Source organism: Neophocaena asiaeorientalis, unplaced genomic scaffold (genome assembly GCF_003031525.2).
Source record: "Neophocaena asiaeorientalis asiaeorientalis breed wild unplaced genomic scaffold, Neophocaena_asiaeorientalis_V1.1 scaffold465, whole genome shotgun sequence".
NCBI lineage: Eukaryota > Metazoa > Chordata > Mammalia > Artiodactyla > Phocoenidae > Neophocaena > Neophocaena asiaeorientalis.
Genome location: NW_020174936.1, coordinates 256043 through 281082, shown reverse-complemented (window position 1 = coordinate 281082; position 25040 = coordinate 256043). Strand labels below are relative to the sequence as shown.

Below are 25040 nucleotides of genomic sequence, written 5' to 3'. Positions count from 1 at the left end.
CCTCAACATAGGACCCCAGAGGAATCAACCTGTAGTCCACACTGAGCCCTCCACAGAGATGGAGCTGAACTGGGAGCACAGCCATGTTAATGACAAAATACTGGTGGTTCAAAGCACCCAGAATGCCCTGATGCCACCTGGCTGAGGTCTGCTTGTGCTGTCTCTTCGTTTGCTTCCATGAGCTGCATAATAAACTGACGCAAATTTCAGTCTGCTTCTGCTTCTTGCTAGCAAAGATGTCCCAAGATATTTCACAAGAGGGGCTAAATAAGGGGCTATTACATTCTTATCACTATTTCAAGGGCATCCATATGACCCAGACAACACAGAGAAGAGAGTTAAAATAATCTGCCTCTGAAAAAAAGTTTCATTCTTTGACTAGGATGAGAAAACAGAACAAAAACTTTACTTACAGCTTAGAGCATGTCACTATTTGAGTAAAAAAAAAAAAAAAAAAGAATAATTTCCACAACTATTTATTTATTTCATTCAGTTTTCCTGTCTCACTCTTTTCACTGTTTCTCCACCCTGCCAGGAGAGTATCGAGTATTATCACTTGTTTAGATGGATCGCGTTGAATTAGGGGACTAACCACTCACTGAAGACCGAGATGACTATGCCACATACAAAGTTAAGTTCAAAGTAGGACCAACTTAATATGGAGCATGTTTAAAAGCACCATGCGGAAAATGAGGTTCCAATCTCTGCTCTTTAAAGAAAACTTCCTAATAGTAAAGGCCCTGAGGCTATTAAATGTTCAACAACTAAGTGGGCAACAAATTCTGTGGTAAAATTCAGCCTTGTAGGAAGGACAAAATCTTGAAAAATTCAAAAGCCCACAAAGTATTTGTTTGTATTCCTTTTCAAACTCAGGTACACTAACATTCTAGTAAATAGCATTATTTTTTGCTACCAGGAAAACAGTAGTATTTGCAAAGCTTCTTCGGCAGGATCTCAATAAATGCCAAAACAAAAACATCACTTAAAACCACCAGGAGGGAAGACTGGACGTCCAAGACCTAGGTCTGTGCCCAGGCCTTCCCATTCATTAGCAATGTGACCTCAAACTGAATCTGAGCTCGTTGAGCCTCAGATTCCTTATCTGTAAAATGAGACAGCTGGACAAGACCTCTAATGTTCCCTTCCAACTCTCCTTGAGCAACTATGATTTTTGAGGCAGTCTCCAAGTTATGCATGCTAGGATAAAGCCAATCATATCCCAATTTACAAGGTGCTACAGAGGTCAAAAAGTATTTTCCCTCATGGCACCCGACATCTAACAAGGTACACTACCGTCAAGTATACCAAAGGGAATACTTACACTCCAATAAAACACAAGGTCCCTGCCATAATGGGAGGCATTACAGTTAAACTCATCCCATACTCTTCCGGCAATGTGGAGAAACCGTATAAAGAGAGAGAACCGGCAAAATGAAGAAACTTATTAATACTGTGCTCTACTCACATAAGCCTCTCAGTATTGAGAGAACTAGGTGTAAGAAATCCTTTACTAGCCACAGGATTTAGCAAAAACAAACAGGAGTCCATTTACAAAAGCAAGATGTACTGCTGAGTTTCTTGATGAAAGGTCACCTAAAAGCAGAGGTTAACATAAAAATAACCTCCTCCTATAACTGGGTCTCAGTGATAAATAAAGCTTATGATGAATCAATAAATAAGGCCCAGCGCTGCTGTGCTTGATGCTATAAGGAAATGAGGCCAGCACTACCAGACAACAATTACAAAAAGATGGAAGGAGAAAAGCAGTATACTATTCAGTCTTTCTGGAAAATGAGAGAAGAACAACAAAAAAATTTAAACTACTTTAAGGGAATATTTAACAGAATCCTTTAAATAATTAGCAATGATCAGGAATTTAGTTTTCAGGATAGGTAGCTCGGCTGTATTTTTTCCTAGTAAAGCATTTCAAATTCTAATTAAAAAAATACTTTATGGAGAAATTAAAAAGATACAATAGCGTCAGAGGACAAGCCATGATCCCAGAAGTAGAATATTCTAACACCGTAACTTACAAGAAACTACGCTATAAAAACAGATTGTTGATTAACACAAACTCATAACAACACGCAGAGAGCGATCACAATGGTGCTGTAATAACACTTGGCTGCTGAATTCTCTCAATACATTAAATATCTACTTGAAGACCAAATTACTTTACATTTTCTTAAAAGACAATTTATTATAGCTTTGTTTTCTTCTCATTATCTCTTAAAAATATATCTAATGAAAAGAATACAACTTCTAAATAACTTACATAAAATGGTACTAATGTGTGACAACAGACTTTGGTTTACTATGTTGGTTATTATTTAACAGCACACAACAACCTATTGTCATGACAAATCCTTACCACAATGAGACAGTCCATGTGTCCCATGTATCAAAATCCACTGTATGCCATTATTATGGCACACATAAAATTAACAGCTTAAGGCTGCTAGCAATTTAAATAACTGATAAGTTTTCAATTAAAAAGGCAACATTTTCAGGTCTAATACAAAAATCTATTTAAATTACTGATAAAAACTTATGCTTCTGTTGGCCCAAAGCCATAAAATGCTTAAATCCAAGGGGGAAAAAAAAAGTAATTCTGCAAGTGTCAACTCAGACACTGTAGTTTTTTTAAAAGAATGTGTAAAGGATTTATGGTAAAAGTATGCCTAGTTTTGCTTTCCCCATATGGTTTTTAAAGAAATACTAAGGTGACTACAAATTTATTGAATTCCACATGAAAAACATAGCTTTTTTTTTTTTTTAACAGTAAATACGTGGTCATCTGTCAGTATCTTCCCTATCCCACCACCCAAATCCTGGAATCAAAATTTTTCAGAGCCAAACTGAACCTAAAAAATAAAGGCCAGGGCTTCCCTGGTGGCGCACTGGTTGAGAGTCTGCCTGCCGATGCAGGGGACACGGGTTCGTGCACCGGTCCAGGAAGATCCCACGTGCCGCGGAGCGGCTGGGCCTGTGAGCCATGGCCGCTGGGCCTGCGCGTCCGGAGCCTGTGCTCCACAGCGGGAGAGGCCACAGCAGTGAGAGGCCAGCGTACCGCAAAACAATAAATAAATAAAATAAAAATAAAAATAAGCATGTCACATTCTCAGGAGAGTTAGCCAATCTATTATTACTGTGCTAGACCTTTCAGCAGCAATCCTACTCTGCCTTTCAAGGTACTGATGAGCCCTGCTCTAAATTCTCAGGGCACAAAGACTCTCAAATAAGTTAATGAGAAGTAAATGGGAAACTGACTTTTCCCACTCTGTGTTTGTCTGAATGCAACGCTCTGTTAATCATGCCATCCTTCTTGTTCTCTTTCCTCCTACCCTAAATTAAAACTATTGGGGGAAACCCATACAGATATTTCACAGTTTTCATCACGACGAAAAAATATCCTGGTTAAAGGATATTTAACCTAACCACTGGCTGAGATCAGAGTCTCACTGAAAAGCAAGGGCCCTGATTCCATCATTTCCACCATAATATCACTTTGCATTTGTATAGAACTTTTAACTTTTCAAAGGGCTTTCACATCTATTATCCCATTTGGTCATTACAATGACCCTGTGCAGTAGAAAGGACAAGTATTATTATCCACAAGTGACAGATGAGGCAACTACAGCACAGAAAGGTTAAGTGTTTTGCCTAAGGCCAGGAAGCCAGAGGAGAGCAGTGGTCTCCTTACTTCCAGTCCAATGCTCTTTTCGCCAGACCACTAGAGAAGGTTTCATACACAGACTGCAAACTCAGAAAAAATAAAATAAAATGAACAAGAGAAAATAAAATAAAAATAAGAGAAAAGAACAAATCAGGGCTCAGGGAAGCTATGTCTCTTCATTGTCACTGAATTATTCAAGCTTAGTATTAAAGTTTTAGAAATGTATCCTTTTTTCCTGTTTATCTACTTCAGTCCTGAGACAAATGTTAATGCAAATTTTCACTGAAATTTGAAACACAAAAGAAAACTCATTTCGGGATATATTCAAATCACTTAGATTCAGTAAGTAACCCTGCAGTTCATTTTGGGGTGGGGTGGTTAGTGCATAAAATAACTGAGAGTACATCTTAAATCATGTATCCATATTAAGCCTGCAGCTACATTATAACTATGGTCTGTTTGTAAGGGTGAAAGAGATCTCCAGTTGAAAGTAGATTTTGAAAAATTTGTTAGAGCCCAGGGGTTCGTTTTTAATGAGCCGTTACTTTAAGTACTGCATAAAAAACACAGGAAATTGATAGTCCATTTAGTCTGCGCCATACCTAATGCAAAAGTCATTAAGATGCATTATTCTTAATGTTCATGATATGATCAGTAAGTGTCTTTTGAAAAGAATGCCCTTAACTTTCACATAAGGAAATCTTTAAAAATCTTATATATTATACAGAAAAATGTTATAGCAACTGTGATTTACTTTTATATCTTCACTATGCCAAGAAACAGCATCCTCAATTACGTTAACATTTTAAAAATAGTCCTTATTTGTAATATACTTACATATGACAGCATTGCCTTCATTTCTTCATCGCTTCTCACTGTAATTCGATCACCATCTTCATCTTCATCTGTTTAAAAAGCAATATAATACAAGTGATAAGATTTGCATTTTTTAACGTACAAAACTATGTTATCTGGGAACATAATACAACTGGTTTGTACACTTGATATCCAAATCCTCAACACCGTATCTTGTGGATGTTAAGGTTATTGGTTCCTGGTTTTGTTTTTTAGTTTAGAATACAACCAGAATCTCAATAAAGAACTAAAAATTTTAGGAACAGTTGAAAATTAAAATATTGCTCATGTCATTCAAGACATGTATCTAAGTTAAAGTAAATATAGGGACTTCCCTGGCGGTCCATTGGTTAAGACTCCGTGCTTCCACTGCAGGGGGCACAGGTTCAATCCCTGGTAGGGAAAGTAAAATCCCCCATGCTGCGCGTGTGGTCAAATAAATAAATAAATAGAAATTTAAAAAATAAAGTCAATATAACTGGAGTATGACTGAACAGGTTTGGTTTGAAGAAATTTAAAATCCAAAGAAAGGCCAGTTTTATTTAACTATTAGTACTTTTTCCTTTCCCACACGGCACCCCGTCCCTCTATTTCTCCATTCTTCCTCTCTCCCAGGCAACCTGTCATGTCATAATAGTATAATAAAAATGGCTAACATTTACTGAACACTACCGTACACAAGGCACTGTGATTTATGCTCCATACCCCCCTTAAAAGCCTCACAATGATTCTATGATGTGGACAACATGACTTGATAACTATCATTCCCTTTTTACAGAACTGAGAGCCTAGTATAAGGTGAACTTGCAAAGCAACTCTAATACAGTTCTTCTCGTAACCCACTTGATCTTGTAGCTCTCTATTTCTGAACTGTTTCAATTGTACTGGGTACTCTCTGACCACAGTAAGCTTCAAATGGTGATTTGTGCTATTGTTGAATAATTTAATGGTCTTAAAACTAGAGGATACAGACTTCCCTGGTGGCGCAGTGGTTAAGAATCTGCCTGCCAATGCAGGGGTCACGGGGTCAATCCCTGGTCCAGGAAGATCCCACATGCCGCAAAGCAACTAAGCCCATGCGCCACAACTACTGAGCCTGCGCTGTAGAGCCTGTGAGCCACAACTACTGAAGCCCACATGCCTAGAGCCCGTGCTCCGCAGCAAGAGAAGCCACCGCAAGGAGAAGCCCACGCACCGCAACGAAGAGTAGCCCCCGCTCACTGCAACTAGAGAAAGCCCGTGGGCAGCAACGAAGACCCAACTCAACCAAAAATAAATAAATTAATTCAATTAATTTCTTAAAAAAACTGGAGGATAATAAGACTTCACAAAACACTTAACCAGAATGGATATATTTCAGTAAGTGGATCACCGAAGCAGCCACATCTAGAAACAATGTACTTACTTCACTGATCCTTCTCTTATTTAAAATAGTCTTGAAATATGTCTTCAAAACTGTTTTAATAACCTGAAGATAAACCAAGTGAAAATATCAGATCTGATTTTCAGCCCAAAATGGAACTGGCCATCTGATTACTCGCTCATCTATATCATCTGCCAGGCAGGACCCAGAATGACTTTTGGCTATTTCTAAATATTTACTTAGCTACTTCATCCTTCTAAAGATTAAGATCTGTCAACAGGATAACAGCATATGTGGTAGACTTTAAATGTACAGTTGAAAGAAAAATGCTGAGAACCTTTTGAGCAATGGCAGCACTGCTGGAAGACGTACACAGCCCCCCGGGGGGACAACTTGGAAGGCGCAGGCTCTCTCTCATTTGGATGCCTCAGCTCTGGTGCACTTGTTAAACTGAGTTATTATTTTTTTGGTCACTCTTGGGCATCTAATTGCTGATTTGGTCAGATGCAGAGAACCTGATCCCAGGCCTGGGGAATAAGACAAATCTCTCACCACAAAGAGAATAAGCTAGCATGACACACTCTGGGGACTCTTACTGAGAATACTGGGGGAGTTCAGTTCAGCACCTGGATCTTAGCCCACCACACCTCAGCAGGCCCTCCCTCCTGTCCAGCCGTAGTTCTTAAGATATTCCCATTTGGTGACCACACCATGGGAACTCTAGAAGGGAGCTTGTATTCTCCCTAATTAGCCTATTTCAGAGCAAAATGCCACCTTCTTTTTCTCTCCCACAGTCAATAGCAATCTGACATCATGAGGGAAAGCAGCACTTGAGCCTGTCCTGCTCAGTGACCAAGCCAACAGCTCTCACTGGGGTTTTCTCTCCAAAGTAATTGTTCCTGGATCCTAGATACAGGTTCACTCCTGCAGAGTTTCCCAACTCGATGTCAATCAGTATCATCAAGACACACTGTCTGAATATCTACATAGCTAGGAGCTGTCACAGTCACCACTGGTATTATCTACCAAGAGCTGCCTATTTGCAGTATAAAAGGCACACAATGGTCACTATCAGTAACAAAGAAGGCACATTCCTAGGGAGGTTACATATATAAAGGACTAGAGAGAAATCTAGCATTTTCCTTCCCTCTTTTTTTTTTTTTTAAGTTACAGACTCTATAGAGCCAAATTGGGAGAGAAATGCCATTCTAATTTTGGAAACAGAGGGAGTTTCTATAGAGGTTCCAGAAACTAGTATTTTCAAGGTTAAGTCAAAAAGCTGTCATACAAATGCAGGAAACAAAGGGGGAAAAAACAGACATTGTATAAAGGCATATAATGTTACATATGACCACAAATGAAAGTACTTTACATTTTTTGTTTTAAAACCAAGTCAAATTCTCAATTTGGATGTGTACTAAAATGATTTGTTCTATGAAGTCCTGAATGATAAAATTTCCAGTCTGAACAAAGTAGCTTTTTGTAAATCTCATTTCTATACTAGAGCTAGCTACAGAGATGGTGGCTACAAAGGGACAGATTATATTCGAATTTCAACATACACAAGATCTCAATAAGGTATTGTTCACATGGAATGAGGAAGTGCTTGGAGTTCAATAAAACAGGTGAAAAACCTTTTTATAATTTGTAAAGAGAAGGCACAGATTCCAGAAAAATTATTTAAATCACATCTCTCTAAATCAGTAACAAGAACAACAAAAACAAAAAGAATTCTCTAAGCTCTCAAAGTCAGGACTTGAACCTTTAAGGCTACTTAAAACTAAAGATTCTCAAATTCTAAAATTCTATGAAATCTGAGGGATTATTTCAATTATCGGAAATAATCTGGTAACTGTGAGGGAAGTCAGTTAGCAGAGTAATCCCTTACGTAGCAGTTCCATAGAAAGCAGCTATGAAACACTAAAGGGCACTTTGCTTTAAGTGGACAGAAAACTGAGCACAAAAGGCCAGAATAGCTTTTGATGCAAACCTAAAGTGCTGGAGCTGTCCCATAAGGAGACAAGGTAAGTGAAAGAGGCATTCTAATAAAGCCTGAGGATAAAATCAGGTTTATATGATACAGTGATTAATAGTTTTATGGATTAATAAGAGCCTCCATTTTATGCAGGTACTGCTCTCCTTTACAGATTGCTCTTTGGAGGACTGTCTGCTTCATTCTTTAATATCTGTAATTAGTAGTTTTAATGAAGACTCCTCGTTCTTGTCAGAAAGGAGACTGAGTTGGAAAAGTAATTACACATAAGAGAAGACTAATGATTCTGGCCCAGAGGCAAAATCCAAGCTATCAGATGCCCTCATGGCAACCCAAGAGCAAACCATTGGCCTTGACATTTAAAATGAGAATACACTTCTCTCTAAATACAAGGAATTCCAAGGAAGACATACAAATGGCCAACAGGTACAAGAAAAGGTGCTCCACATCTCTAATCATCAGGAAAATGCAAATGAAAACCACAATGAGGTATCACCTCACACCTGTTACATAGCTATCATCAAGAAGACAAGAGAGAAAAAAAAAAGAAGACAAGAGAGAACAAGTGTTGGTGAGGATGTGGAGAAATGAAAACCCTGTGTGCAATAGGTGGGAATGTAAATTGCTACAACCACCATGGAAAACAGTATGTGATTCCTCAAAAAATTAAAACTACAACTACCATATGATCCAGCAATCGTACTTCTAAGTCTATATCCAAAGGAATTGAAATCAGAATCTAACAGAGATACCTACACTCCAATATTCATTGCATCATTATTCACAATAGCCAAGATATGTAAACAACTCAAGTGTCCATCAATGATGAATGGATAAAGAAGATGTGTACACACACCCACCCAGGCGTGCACAGGCACACGCACACACACACACACACACACACACCCCAAGGAATATTATTCAGCCATGAAAAAGATGGAATCCTTCCATTTGTGACAACATGGATGAACCTTGAGGGCATTATGCTAAGTGAAAAAAAGAGAAAGACAAATACTGTATGACAGCACTTATATGTGGAATCTAAAAAACCCAAACTCAGGGTTACCAGGGGCTGGAGGGTGGGGAAATGGGGAGATATTTGTCAAAGGGTATAAACTTCCAGTTACAAGATTAACAAAGTCTGGGGATCTAATGTACAGCATGGTGATTATAGCTAATAATACTGTATTACATACTTGAACGTTGCTAATAGATCCTGAATGTTCTCACCACAAAAAAGAAATGGTAATTATGCATCAGGATGCATATGTTAGCTAACACTATGGTGGTAATCATTTTGCAATATGTAATGATCAAATCAATGCACTATACACCCTAAACTTATACAACGTTATGTGTCAATTATATCTCAGTAAACCTGGAAAAAAAATTTAATAGACAGTGAATTGAGAGGAATGAGAAGTTAGTGAACGGTAAGAAAGTAGAAATACATACCAAGCAATTTAGTATGACAATAACTTAAAATACTTTTCTGAATAAAAAGTTGGATATACACAGCCAGCCCATCTAGCAAAGACTCTTGTTGGGCCTATCAAACCGGATTAACTATAAAAAGTACACTAACTGGAAACATAAATCATAAAAAACTTACTAAAATGGCACAAAGAGTTTCAAAGGTATAAATATGTTGAAGAACACTAGAAAGCCATGGCACGAAGTAGAGAGAAGCAGAAAAAAATAATTTGAACCCTTTTTGTCTTACACATGGAGATTCTTTGCCCTCTGACCAAAAAAGCATTACTAGATATGACCAAGAAGGCAGAGGAGGGGGGGCACTCTGATACACTGGTTCACAATGAGAATTCCAGGCTTCTCCAGCTGCCTGGAGCATAGTAATATGATTTTCCAGCACATTAGGGAAGCAAAAGTAGAACCAGAAAGTCTATGTACTGGCTGGATTTTGTTAATGTCACTTAAAATGGAGGCAAAAATCCTAGCAAGATACCAAATAGAGTGCAGGAGATGGTAAACAAATATTATGAAGCAATCTTCACAAAATCTGCAGTGTATCACAAATATACAAAATGGCAGAGTTTGGGAAAAGACAATCGTAACAGGCCATACGTTGTTAGCGATTTTATTTCAAGCAACGTGCAATCCAGAAGAGAAACCAAGAGGAGGAACATAAAGGTCCAAGAGCGGAGACACAGCCTCAGGTAAGGGGCGGTCAGAATGGCAAGCAGAGTGCCTACTGAGTAAACAGCACAAAATCATCAGACTCTGGGGAGCGCTCAGCCAAACGGCGCCCAGTGCAGCGGCAGGGCTCAAGTGGGCTTTCTAGAAAAACAATTTAGCTTCTACCAAGGGCAACAGAAAGTTAAGGCAATACTGTACTTTATATGTCATTTGTCATATTACTTCAGTGCCAGGTAAGAAGAGTCAGTTAGAACTACAGCAAAGGCATTTTTCTAAGGCAAGAGGAAAGAAATGAAAACATAACTGTAGAGGTTAAAAAGGCATCAATAGGAAATTACCAGAAAAGCTGTCAAGTTTAGAACCCTTCTCAGGTGTGGAATCTAAGATCCGGTCAGGACCAGAGGTCATAGTTTCTAAGGCTAAATCTTCATATCCATGAATTTTAATTTAGCTCCATGCCTCCCACCTCCTGACTCCTTCTTTACTTCTTTGCTTCCTTTTTCTTTCCAAAAAATATTCAAGTGCCCACTATGTAGCAGGCAATGTTCTGGACACTGGGGTAACAACAGTGGAAAAAGGAAAACCCCTGCCCTCATGGAGTTTACACTCTACTTGAGAGACTGAAGGGTATGAGGGGGTGAATCATACAGACATCTGGGGAAAGAATGTTCCAGGCAGAGGGAACAGCTCATGCTAAGGCCCTGTGGCAGAAGAATACCTGGCATGCTTGAGAGACTGAAAGAAAGCCAGAGTAGCTGCAACAGATTGAGAATAAGATGGGGGAGAGAGACGAGTTCAGAGAAGTAATGGTGGGGCAGAGTTGGGGGAAGATGAGGAAGGGCAGGGCCTTGTAGGGCATGTTAAGGACTTGGCTATCACTCCTGAGTGACAAGGAAACCACTGGAGGGTCTTGACTGTAGTGATCTCACTTAACTTCTAAAAGGATCTCTTTGGCTGCTGTGTGGAGAAGAGGCTATATGGAGGCAAAGCTGAAACAAGGAGGCGAGTTAGAGGACCACTGTCCTAGTCTAGGTAAGAGACGATGGTGACCTAAACCAAATTGAGGTTTTGAGCAGTCATCACATGCTGGATATATTTGCTTGTCCTTATTACTTCATTCCTTCAACCATCCATGCATTCCAGAAACACAAATTGAGAGTCTACTATGTGCCAGGTACTATGCTGGGTTTCTAGCAATTCAAAAATGAGCAGCATTATCTACTGCCCTCAAGGAACTAGCCTGGTGCTTGGGTAAAGGACTTAAACTTCTTAATTCTCATGTAAGACAGCCAGACTACTAACACCTACTACTACTAACAATAACTAATAAGACTACAAATACCTACTACGACTACTAACAACTACTCTCATAAGACTAAAAAAGATTAAGACTTTTTGCATCGATGATATTTCAAAACAAAATTTCAATAAATTAAAGCTCTCTTCAAATCGTCTCAAATTCTAAGGATACACAATCAACTCTTACATGTTAATTTTTAGACTCAGTGTACATCTATTGCGAATTACAATTTTTCATTAACCTACCCAGTTTTTCTTATAAGCAACCAGTTATCTTTTACATATGCTATACTGTAAGAAAATAAAACTTCATTTTTCCCAGAATTTTTCCAGAAATTCATAAAACAACTGAAAAGGAATCTATTCAATGAAAAGTGAGTATTAAATGGTCATGGTTAAAGAAAAACAAATAAAATAAAGATTTATCCTATAGTCGAATTTTCTGAACCAAAACTCAGACACATGGTTTGACCAGTATGAAGATACTTACGAGGGCTACAGATCAGAATATGGGATGTCAGAGTATCATGGAAAAGTAGGGCCATACGGTATTTATAGGTATAAGTCAGTGGTTGTCTACATAGACTTATAACTAAACCCGTGTCCCCTGCATCAGCAGGCGGACTCTCAACCACCGCGCCACCAGGGAAGCCCCAGCCCAACAGTAATTTTACAGCAGTAACTTGTCTAGAGAAAATCCAGGGAGAGGAACACATGTAACAGACATGCACAGGACACTCATTAGTGGGCACAGTTGATTTCCATCACCTCATGTGTTGGTGTACTCATTAATCTGTTAACGAAATTGTGAAAATCAGCAGGGATCTTTGGGCCTATATGGATGTCAAGTTCCTACAGCATACGTAGGGCCCACACATGCAAACATTCAAGATTTTTCATGGTTATGGAATTTAGCTTCATCTCAGAAGTGTTCTCACATCTGGGAAAAGACAAATTATTCAATAACCAGTATGGAATCAACTGTCTATCTGCTTGAAAAATAAAGCTGGATCACCACCTGACTTCTCCTTTCACCAAAATAAACTGAAAGATGGTACCAAAAAAAAAAAAATCTTCTGTCTTTGCAATAAAAGCACATGCTGTTTTATAAAAAAAAAAAAAAAATCCACACAAAAACACATACAAGCATACATATTTATAAATGTGTGTGTGTATTTAACCCCATTAAAGTAGGAAGAAAAAAGAATTTGAATTAATGTTTTTTCAACATCCTGGAATGTGGACCTTTCTAAGCATGGCATAAATCCAGAAGTCACAAAATATGACAAATCGGTTCTTGTAAAAACTTTAAACTTCTCCATGGAAAAAAAGAGAAAAAACGACCTACACAAGCTTAAAGGAAAGCAATAAACTAAACAAAAATATTTATAACATCTAAGACAAAGGGGAATTTTCTTAATATTGGAAAGCTCTTAAATCAATCAGAAAAAGACAAATAACCTAATAGAAAAATGGGCAAAGGTGATAAATAGTTCACAGAAATTAAATACAAATGACCAAAATATAAATGAAAAGATGCTCAAACTCATTTGTAATTGGAGAAATACAAAATAAAAATAAAACAATACTACAATAATCTTTTTCACATATCACATTGACATCAACTAAAAAGTTTATTGGACTCAAGAGCTGGCGAGGGTAGAGAGAAATGGGCATTCTCAAAAACTGCTGGTGGGAGTGCAAACTGGCTCTACCTTCTAAAGAACAACATGGAAATACCTATCAAAACGTAAAATATGGGTACTCTTTGTTTCAGTAGTTCCAAATCCTAGGAATTTATCCTACAAATACATTTCTACAATGTGGAAAGCCATAAGAGACAATGCTGTTGACTGCAGCATTTTTTCTAATACTACTGAAAAACTGGTAACATCTTAAATTTAAAACTGGTCCATCAACAGGTTAAATTAAGTCATACCCATAAAATTAAGTATAATGTAATTATCTAAAAGAAAGAAGTTGACTTGTATACACTGATGTTAGAAAGACGCCCAACACATACTACTAAGTGGGGACAGGGGAAACTAGTTGCAATCCAGTATATATTATGTATGAGAAAATTTCTGGAAGGCTACAGAAGAAGCTGTTAACTAGGGAATTGGGGAGATGGGGACTTTTACTTGTTGCTTTATTTCGATACTGCTTGCATTTTTTTTAAAGATCATCTATACCTTCTTAACTAAAGAAAAAAATCAGACACTATTTATTGAAAGGTAGTACTTTCATCTGTGCTCTTACTGTAAGGGAGAAAGGACCTAAAAGTGGTAAAAAAACAAAAAAAAACAAACAAGGTTTAGGACCATCAGTCCAAGAGGTAAGTTTGGCACAAATGGGACTCCCTCCCCTCACTCACTCCTAAATCCCCTTGGAAACACCATCCCCTGGGATAGAAATCAGAAAGAATATAACCACTATACACCCTCTGCCCCCTTGGACGTAGGGCCCAGTCAAGTGTGGGAATCTGAATTTGGAGCCTGAATTGTCCACCACCAACCAATTACATCCCACGCCTGCGCAACTGCAAAAATAATCCCAAAAAAGCAAATTACTTACTAAGCTTTAGGTTACGTGCATTTTACAATTCTCTTTTGAATACGGACATATATAACATTCCATCTTATTCAACAAGGGTATTCCTACACGGCACAGTGTACACACGGCACAGTGTACACACAGGGTATTGGTTCCAGGACCACTCCCCCCCACCCATAGGATACCAAAATCTGTGGATGATCCAGTCCCTTATATAAAATGGCATTGTACAGTTTGCCCTCTGTATCCACAGGTTCCACATCCATGGATCGGGAAGGTGTGGAATCCAAGGATACAAAGGGCCAACTGTACTAAGAAGAAAGCAAGAGTGAAATAAAACACGGTTTCTGTCACCAAGTCATTCAAAATCTGGCACACAACCAACCGGAAGGGAGGCCCAATAGGTTATGTGCTCTAGTAAAGTGCCCAGAGAGATTAACCACACCTGCGGGGATCAGCGACTTCAAAGAGACGGCATTTCTTAGAACTGAATTATCAGTAAGAGAACCTAACCTTTCCCCTCTTTTCCACTTACTCAACTCTTTTTCTCTATGTAAAACAGGTAAACTTGACACTGTCCTTTCTCTCGTGGCTTAATGCATACCACTAAATACAACACCTCTTTTGTATAAGTTAGTGTTGGGTATACTTTGCAGTATTAAATATATTACTATAAATACCTTAAAGTTTTATTTATTCAGGAGTTGTTCCATCATACCATAAACAACTGAAAGAGCTCAAAAATTTCAACCAATTAGCTTATAAACTACATCTTCCAACTATTTCTTATACATAGATTTCATTTATTAGTGAAGATCCTTGGTACAGAAAATAAGGTCACCCTAGAACAATCACGAAAAAAGCCAGCCTAGGATTTTAAGTCTATAATGGAAAGTACACAATAATCTAAGCACACACAAAAAAAGAACTATTATTATTTTGTCTCTGTGTATTTTTGTTCTTATTCTTTTCACCTAAAACTGATCCAGATGCAGATGGGTATACGCTTCTGCCCTTGTTGGGGGAAAAGAAGGAAAGTGATCTCTAAGTTAAACCTAGAAATTTAAACATTTTTTCTGTAATATTTTACAAAATGAGATCATACCATACATATTTTGTTTATTCAACAGTATATCATGAATATACTTCCATGTCAATGCTTAAAATTCTCATTCTTTTTAGCCACTGCTTAATGCTTCAGACTATGGATAAATAATTTATTAATCCATTACTCTAGGCATTTAGCTTACCTCTAAATTTTTTGCTATTAAAAATAATTCCATGTCGGGCTTCCCTGGTGGTACAGTAGTTGAGAGTCCGCCTGCCAATGCAGGGGACACGGGTTCGTGCCCCAGTCCGGGAAGATCCCACGTGCCACAGAGCGGCTAGGCTCGCGAGCCATGGCCACTGAGCCTGCACGTCTGGAGCCTGTGCTCCGCAATGGGAGAGGCCACAACAGTGTACCGCAAAAACAAAAATAATAATAATTCCAGGGACTTCCCTAGTGGTCCAGTGGTAAAGAATCCACCTTCCAATGCAGGGGACGTGGGTTCGATCCCTGGTCGGTGAACTAAGATCTCACATGCCACAGGGCAACTAAGCCACAACTACTGAGCCCACCCTCCTCAACTAAAGAGCCTGCGTGCCACAAACCACAGAACCCACGTGCTCTGAAGCCCAGGCACCACAACTAGAGAAAACCCGCATGCCACAATGAACAGCCCACACGCTGCAACAAAAGATCCCGCATGCCACAGTGAAGATCCTGCGTGCAACTAAGACCCCACGCTCTCAAAAATAAATAAATAAATAAATAAATAAATAAAAACTCCAGGGGGTTCCCTGGTGGCCTAGTGCTTAGGATTCGGCGCTTTCGCTGCCGTGGCCCAGGTTCAATCCCTGGTGGGGAACTGCGATCCCGCAAGCTGTGCGGCGCAGCCAAAATTAAAAAAAAAAAATTCCACAAGGAACACTCTGTTTGAAGGGCATTCAACACATGTGTAGGTATTTCTATTGGACAGCTTCCTAAAAGTGGATCTGCTGAGTCAAAGGTTTTGAACATTTTATATTTTGGTAAGTATTGCCAAATTGTCCCCCAAGAGAACATAAACAAAAGAGAGGACAATTGTACTCTCTGTAGTTAACCATCTGCTTAAAAAGCAAGAACAAAAAGGAAAAAATCACGTGGAGAAACTGTACATTTTTCTACGTGCAAAAGCAGGCCACATCTTGGAGAAAAGATGGGACCACAGTTAACAGATCCTTACTTTATCCTTCTCAACACCAGAGCCCCTGTGCTGACTAAACTCTCACCTTAACATTACTCAGCCCGTGACCTCCCTCTGGCTTATGTCAAAACCACTTTTCTAGTACACCCTGCCCCCACCCCAGTCCCCAAGCCAATTGTTTTGGGGGGGTGGGAAGGACTCAAGACCTGAAGTGTTGCTGCCATCATCTAACAGCCATGCCAAGCCCCAATAAAACAGAATTACTCCATGCAACGTTCACTTAAATGCTCTACTCTGTTGCTGTTTTAAAGCAGCAAAGGATTAAAATCTTTTAATCAAGAATCACTGGCCTACAGGTAGTTTACACGTTTCATTTTGTCCCACAATATTATTACAGTGAGGAGCAAGAGCAGATAAAGGTCATGTTGGTAATTAAAGCTATATTACAGAAATATGCACATCCAAGATATGATTAAATAAGAAAATATTCCTCGGTTATCATCATTAAACTTGCATTAATTTATAAATATTTAAATGTACCATATGATGATCATAAATAATCTGTTTTTGTCAGTTTCTAAAGTAACGCAACCCATAAACCCTTTGAAAAATTACTGCAGAAAGAAACAGTCAAGAAAGTATACAAGCCAGACTTACATTCAAACGCTGTGGTGGTTGCTTCAGGCAGAACCTGGCCTATCACATCCTAAACAAAGAAAGAATAAAGGAACACAATTAGCCATCTTCTTTATTGCTAACATGTGGCAAATCCTAGAGGAAACAGGAGAACCTGGAAAAGATTTTTGAAATGTTGGCATAAACTATAAAAACATTAGCTCATAATCACACTTAGCCCAGCAATCTAAGTCCAGAGTTTAAATCTCTATTCTGGAGCTTAAATCTCTATACTGGGGGTGGGGACCATTTAAAAAATCCTTTCCACTCTGTACTAATAACATAATTTTTTACTCTCGATTCAACAGCATAGACAATTACACTGTTGTGCATTTATTAAAAAAAAAAATAGGTTTCTTCCATGGGAGGCTATAGAAGGAATGTACTGTTAGTAGAAAAAGAGGTGTGGGGAGTCAAGACTGGCCTGGGTTTGAATCTCAGCTCTGCACTACTAAACAAGCTGTGACTAGCAACAAATTACTCAACCTCTCTGAGCCTCAATTTGATTATCCTCCAATATGGGTCTAATAATGCTTACAGAGGTAATGTAAAAAGTATTAAATAATGTAATAAACATGAACATGAACTAGCCTAACACACTGTAGACCTTCAACAAATGCAGCTCTGGATATGTGACTACCAACACCTTTCCTTGCACTCATACTGGGAAGAGTTCAAAAAACAAGTTTCCATGATGATGATGTAAGTCTACAATACTACAATACATTTAACACAAACAATTCTTATCAACCTTTACTCTTGAGCAACTAAAAAACATTTAATGACACTGAAATAAAGTTAATCTAGCCTACAAAAGAAAAAGTGTATATAACCTGGTATCAATGTTTAAATGAATCTATGAAGTTGAAAACACTTAAAAAATAGTCTACAGAGACAGCTTATTTAAAGAGGTACAGAACACCTTCGAGAAATTGTTAGTTCTGGGAAAAGTGACCCTCCATTATGTCCAGTCCAACCCAAATGGTCTGCAAACCTCATTGTTCTCAGGGAGCTCTGCCACAACGTCCCTCCTGGGCCGTGCCACAAATGGCACCAGGCAGCCAGCTGACAAAGCCACTTGCAGTATTTCTCAGCAGGGAGCCCACAGCCCTTCCAAGCAGGGCACTTAGCAGGGTGGCGGCTGCAACTTCCTTCTAAAGGCAGTTCTTTAGAAGCTTTTGCTGCAGTGGCAATTTGCATAATAGCCTTGTCTCTACTGTGTATGTGTGTGTGTGTGGGTGTGTGTGTTTTAAATAAATCTGTGCATATAAAATTGATCAAAGGGGGCTTCCCTGGTGGTGCAGTGGTTGAGAGTCCGCCTGCCGATGCAGGGGACACGGGTTCGTGCCCCGGTCCAGAAAACATCCCACGTGGGAGCGGCTAGGCCCGTGAGCCATGGCCGCTGAGCCTGCGCTCCGCAAAAGGAGAGGCCACAACAGTGAGAGGCCCGCATACTGCAAAAAAAAAAAAACTGATCAAAGGGAACTATCTTAGGCAGCCCTCACTCATTAGAGCCAAAAGAGATTATTTTTTTCTTCTTACTCTAGTCTTAGCAAATGAAACAACTTTCTGTGGAAGTATTTGTAAAAGATTTTAGTATTGAAAAAAATCCTTTCTACGTATTTGTAGGCAGAAAGTATTTATTGACAGCTAAATGAAAACTGTTGAGCGAGTATAGAATACACAAGCAGCCAGTGTAACGCCTAAGAGTGTGGACGGGAGCCAAACTGCTAGGGTTGGACCTTGGCTCTGCCGTTCAGTCACTGAGTGACTGAATTTCTCTGTGCCTCCGTTTCCTTCTGTGTAAAAATGAGATCATAACTGTACCTATCTTGTAGGACTAATGAGTTAATATTTATAAAGTGCTTACAAGAGTGTCTAGCACATGGTAAGTGCAAGTATTAGTGTCTGTTAAATAAATAAAACAAGTCACTGATGACTGGAACATTACAAATCTTACCTCATAACGAAATCCTAAATTTCAGCACCTGACAATCAGTGGAGGATGGTCTTTGGTTCACTTACTTCATCCTTCCACAGCATTTACTGAGGATTAGCCAGTATTGGTTTAAAAAGGGGTAGGGGTGGGGGGACCCTCCACTGCCCCAACCCTCCAAGTCTAGGTTATCACTGCTTACTTCCAGACAACCAATCTTGAGATGTGAACCCTAGAGTATTAGCAAACTAATTTAGGATCCTTCCTACTTATGAATAGCAGAACCTGTCAAACAGCAAACTTCTAACAACCATCTGAAAACCCTGCTGAGCAGCAATGGCCTCCTTTGCCCATCAACATAAACAAGGAGCCACACAAACTTTACAACTAATGTGGGGGGGAAAAAGAGAAAGAAAAAGCAAACCTGATTGAGAGAATCATGAGAATCACGTGAACACAACTGACCATCTTGTTCTGTTAAAGCAAATAAAGTGGGGCTATAATAATGACAAAGAGGTAAAACTCAATCAGTATCTCCTGGTCTTTTCTAAGCAGGCACATTTAATTTTATGTGTATTTTCCAGTTGTATTTTAAGTGACTTATTTCAAAATGACCCTGTCTTATTCTCAACATTTTACTCAACCTAAAGAAAGTTTCGAAAGAGCACATAAGTTCACATATCTTGTTGGTGATCATTTCTTGATCCTTTTCTTCTCCTTCCTTTCAATAAATCAGTCAAACAAATAGCAAACCAAAAATATAAATGAGCATCTATAACGTGCCAGGAGGATAAAGATTACAAAACTGTAGGCTACAGAAGAATAAGACTTGCTCCTTGACTTTAGGAAGATTATAATCTGTCACAAAGATAGAGACAAACCTAAAAGACTAACAAATCAGAGCACTTATAGTATGATAAAAGAGCCAAACAAAAGACATAAATTAGCAAACGGTAGGTGCTAACTCAGAAGGCAGTAAGAATCACGGTCTCGGTTAAGATAGAAGAAACTTCACAGATGAGGGGAAATCTGGGCTGGAACTTGGGAGAGAGGATTCAAACAGCAAGAGGAAAGGGGGAACATTCAGATCTCCTGCACAATTTTCCCCAAACTGGGGACTGGATTGCCACGGAAGAAGACAAACACAGAAAGCTGAAAAACAGATAACCCAAATGCCTCTGCCTATGAGGGCCAGCTGGGTCTACTTCACAATGCACCAGTCCCTAACTATTCAGACGAAGGACAAAGGCCCCAGAGAGGCCCAGTGACTTGCCCACAGAGTCCCAGCCATTTGATGGAGTTGTGAATGGAGCCCTCAACTACTGACTCTGAGTCCAAAACGCCCTCAGCTCCAGCTGACTCAGTAACTACAAATTGCTTCTGGCTTCCGTGTCTGGTTCTGCCACAAACCAGCTGTGTTGCTTTAGCATTTTCCCCATCAGGGGTTCATGCTTCCTCATTTGAAAACTGAAGCGAGGAGAGATATCAGATGAAGGGGAACGTTCCAGGTTTCATTTGGCTTTAAATTTTAAGGTTCCAAGCCAAAGATGCTGATGTGACTGTTGGGTTTTTGCCTATTTCTCAATGAAGAGATAAGGTAAACCTGGAAAAGAGATCTAAGGAGTCCTCCAGGATTTGAGCTTGCAGTTCCAAGAACTTGATATATAGCACCCATTGTCACGAGCCCTCCATGAGGCCTTCCCAACATAACACGCTCCACCTGGGCGTACCTGAGCAAGCACGTGGCACATGGCACTCTGAGCTCTCGATGAGGTGGAACCGTTTGTGCAAAGTTTATTTTTAGGCCAGTCATCCTTGAGCCAATGTACAATTGAGAGATGCCCAGGCCCTATCCCTTCTGCTGCAATAACAACACTTACAGAGCACTTACTATGCTCCAGATTGTTGTAAGTACTTTACACATACCAACTCCACCAGTCCTCAGAACTCTGTGAGGTAGGCACTACTTTTATCCCCCCAACCCTATTTTTGTCTTTTTACAGATGAAGAAACTGAGATACAGAAGACACTTGCCCAAGTGAGTCTGGTAAGGCTTACGATGTAAACGCAGTCAGCCTGGCTCCAGTTTGTGTTTTTAACACTGTACCATTCTACTTAAAATAATACCTTCTGTTGCCTCAAATGAGTAAAGTGAAAGAAAGCTCTTGTCTTTCTCATCAGAGACACAATCTCACTTAATCTTTACAAGTCTTTGAGTCAACCCTATTTTTGTCTTTTTACAGATGAAGAAACTGAGATACAGAAGACACTTGCCCAAGTGAGTCTGGTAAGGCTTACGATGTAAACGCAGTCAGCCTGGCTCCAGTTTGTGTTTTTAACACTGTACCATTCTACTTAATACCTTCTGTTGTCTCAAATGAGTAAAGTGAAAGAAAGCTCTTGTCTTTCTCATCAGAGACACAATCTCACTTAATCTTTACGTCTTTGATGCAGGTATCATTATCCCTAATTTACAAATAAAGAAACTGAGGCTCGGAGAGGCAGAGTGACGTGCCTAGTTAGTGGGGTGGTTTACAATTAAACACAAATTTCTTGATTCAAAACCTAGCGTGCTGTCCACAAAACCATAACGGTGTGCATCCTCTTTGAAGCTCCCTCATTAAATAAATATTTCAGGGTCCTATGAAGCATCAGAAACAGAGAGGAAACAGAGGTGTCCGTCTCCTCCAGAAGTTTACCATCTCGTGGAGGAGACAGACAAAATTAGCACAAAACCCATATACTTTGCCAAAACAAAGTTGTGGAAACACAGAGGAGGGGCATGTGACCAAGACCAACACAGAGGAAAAGCCAAGCTGGGCTTTGAAGGACAGGTGGGAGTTGGCGAGCTGAAGAAAGAGGCCCAGTGAAGAAGGTCTGGGCACCTGGGAGAACTCACGGTTAATTCTATATATCTGGAAGACAGGATGCTCATGGGAGTGTAGTGAGAGATGAAGCTGGTGCCAGGCAGGTACAAGCCATCAGTCAGCCTGGCTCCAGTTTGTGTTTTTAACACTGTACCATTCTACTTAATACCTTCTGTTGTCTCAAATGAGTAAAGTGAAAGAAAGCTCTTGTCTTTCTCATCAGAGACACAATCTCACTTAATCTTTACGTCTTTGATGCAGGTATCATTATCCCTAATTTACAAATAAAGAAACTGAGGCTCGGAGAGGCAGAGTGACGTGCCTAGTTAGTGGGATGGTTTACAATTAAACACAAATTTCTTGATTCAAAACCTAGCGTGCTGTCCACAAAACCATAACGGTGTGCATCCTCTTTGAAGCTCCCTCATTAAATAAATATTTCAGGGTCCTATGAAGCATCAGAAACAGAGAGGAAACAGAGGTGTCCGTCTCCTCCAGAAGTTTACCATCTCGTGGAGGAGACAGACAAAATTAGCACAAAACCCATATACTTTGCCAAAACAAAGTTGTGGAAACACAGAGGAGGGGCATGTGACCAAGACCAACACAGGAAAAGCCAAGCCGGGCTTTGAAGGACAGGTGGGAGTTGGCGAGCTGAAGAAAGAGGCCCAGTGAAGAAGGCCTGGGCACCTGGGAGAACTCACGGTTAATTCTATATATCTGGAAGACAGGATGCTCATGGGAGTGTAGTGAGAGATGAAGCTGGTGCCAGGCAGGTACAAGCCAATCAAGATGGGCCCAGAGGGGCTTCCCTGGTGGCGCAGTGGTTAAGAATCCATCTGCCAACGCAGGTGATACGGGTTCGAGCCCTGGTCCGGGAAGATCCCACCTGCTGCGGATCAACTAAGGCCGTTAGCCACAACTACTGAGCCTGCGCTCTCCAGCCCGCGAGCCACAACTACTGAAGCCTGCACGCCTACACCCCGTGCTCTGCAACAAGAGAAGCCACCACAATGAGAAGCCCAGGCATCGCAATGAAGTGTAGCCCCCGCTCACAGCAACTAGAGAAAGCCCACGTGCAGCAACAAAGATCCAACTCAGCCAAAAATAAATAAATAAATAAATTTATTTTTTAAATATATATATATACACATATATATATGTGCCCAGAGGACCACGCCAAGGAGTTTGGGCCTTACCATGAAGGGAGATCCATGTGCATGTGAGCGTGTGGAGAACTCTGGATGCAAAGAGAAGGATGGCATATGTGTACAAGATCGGAGGCTGCTGGTTTACTCCAGCTTCTGCACTCCTTGTGCAGACACCTGAAGATCTGTATGTTCTAGGTGGTAACATCCAGAACTCAAAATGACGGTACACAGATCAAATTTTGATTGAGTAACCTATGACAATCAAAAACCACATCCCAGATCTTCCTCTTCCCCCAAACCTCCAACCAGCCCCATCTTATCCTGCAGGTAAGTTCCACTATAGATCTGGTACTTGCAACATGCTCCTTGGTATGTCAGCTCTGCCTTTGATAGCACAGTTATTCAAAATATAAAATGGGCACGATGTACTCTATCTCACATGAATACTAAAAGCTGAGAAGTAGTACTACAGCATGCGGAAATAAATACCAAGTAAAGTAAGGAAATCTGAGTTCTGGCACTGACTCTCCCACTCACAAGTAACATGGCTTTGGAAAAGCCATTTCACCTCACTGCTCCTCAGTAACTATCTGCAAAAAAGATCAGAGGGCTCAACAGGCCACCTCCAAGGTTATCCTCTGCTCTAACATTCCATGATTTTATTTGAAATATATTTTGAATATTTATTATGGAAGTAAGACTACACCATTGACTCTAAGATGCAAATTTTCCCTCTATTTTAACATCTCTGAAATTGGGTTTTGTACGATGTGTGGCGTGTCACAGTTTAACAGGTCGCATTTTTTTTTCTTTCTTAGCGGTACATAAAATAATATCTTAAAACTTACGATGTCTTAGGCTTGCTGAAACATGATTGGTTAGAGTTGCCTTGTTTCCCTTTCCCACTAGCTACCAAGTTTAGAGAACTCAGTAGAAAGACAGGCTGGAATTTGGCCAGGGACATTCCAAAAAATCCTTGAGAAAAACTCTCTTCTAGATTCAGCTTTTTGTATCCCAGTTGGTTGCTTCTGTGTGTTATGTCCCAGTCCAGGCTGTGAGTTCCTTGAGGGCAGGGGTCCAATCTGATTCATCTCTACTTCCCCCAGGAACTTGCACACTTGTCAGATTTCAGTCTATACAATTAATCAATGCTTGTGGTGGAAGAAATGAAACTGCCCCCATACGAGGCCAGCAATGGCCACTAGCTCAGGCCACCAGGGTAAGATTTGGTGATCAAGGTGCTTACTGCCCTACAAATCCCTGCGCCCCCCTCGCTAGGGACACTGAGATTAGCACTTACCAGCACATCCCTGAAGAGTAGCTGCGGCCCAGAGTGCACTGTCCAGTCCACGGCTCCACTATTTGGAATCTTGATGCGAATCACCAGCACCTGGCTCTCCATGGCATGGAAGGGGCCAAGGGCCAGCCACAGCATTACAGGTTAAAGGGGCTCACATCCTGGTAGGGGGGAACCCCCTGGCTCCTGGTTAGGCGGGGGCTCTTAGAGGTGACAAGGGGACTGAGGGTCAGAGGACAGAGGGGGAGGGGGAGTGAAGAGAGGAGGTGGTCCGGAAGCAGCCTGCAGGCTCGGAGCCAGGCCCAGGCTGTATGGGGTTGAGGGATGTCTCCCTGTGAGCGTGGACGGAGCAAGGGGCAGGAGCCAGCAGGAACTAGCGGAGATCAGAAGGTTCTGTAGTTGGAAAAGAGAGCAAACGGCATCTTGCAGCTCTCTGCCGTCTGTGTGGGTGTGAGGGGACAGCACAGAGAAGACGTCGTTTTAGAGAGATACGGCGGCAGGTGTCCACTCCTCCTTAAAGGAGCGGGGAGGGTCCCCGACTTGAGGGGACTCAGTCCCGGGCTGTTAGGAAGGAGCCCCAGGGCCGCTGGACCACAAGAAAGCCGAGGGGGCCCTCCGCGGGAGGGTCGGGGTCGAGTCCTCTGCCCCACCCCGAGCCAGAGTGCACGGCGCGCGCGACTCAGAACCTGCAACCCGAGGCCGCGCGTCCCGGCGGCGGCGGCGGCGTCGGCGGCGGCGGCAGGAGGGGGAAGGCGGCGGCAGGAGGGAGAAGGCGGCGGCAAGGGCACTGTTACTCCGGAACCAAAACGCGCGGCGCCGGAACCCTGGAAGCCGGCGAAGGGACCCGCCTCCCGCGGCGCCATGTTGGAAAAGGGCAGCTCGTGGCCGGCCCCGCCCCCGCTCGCCGGTGGGCGGGACCCGAGGAGCAAGGGCTTGGCGCCGGGGTCGGAGTGAGGGGACTGACTGGACTGTTCGCTCGTGAGACCCCAC

At 40.9% G+C, this 25040-nt stretch overlaps 1 protein-coding gene across 5 annotated transcripts in view; it reads right to left on the bottom strand.

The window, feature by feature from the left end:
• Window positions 1–24824, bottom strand: part of MAP2K5 (mitogen-activated protein kinase kinase 5) — a 270206-nt gene extending 245382 nt beyond the window's left edge. For 4 of the 5 annotated variants that reach the window (XM_024761657.1, XM_024761655.1, XM_024761656.1 and 1 more), the window contains exons 1-3: window positions 24054–24824; window positions 16782–16830; window positions 4514–4581 (exon numbers count right to left, since the gene is read on the bottom strand). In XM_024761657.1, coding sequence (XP_024617425.1) covers window positions 4514–4581; window positions 16782–16830; window positions 24054–24188 — 252 coding nt within the window. In that variant the 5' untranslated portion in view covers window positions 24189–24824. Of the gene's footprint in view, window positions 1–4513; window positions 4582–16781; window positions 16831–19159; window positions 19210–24053 lie in introns of all 5 variants that reach the window. The other variant, XM_024761658.1, reaches the window with a different exon arrangement.
• Window positions 24825–25040: the final 216 nt, after the last annotated feature.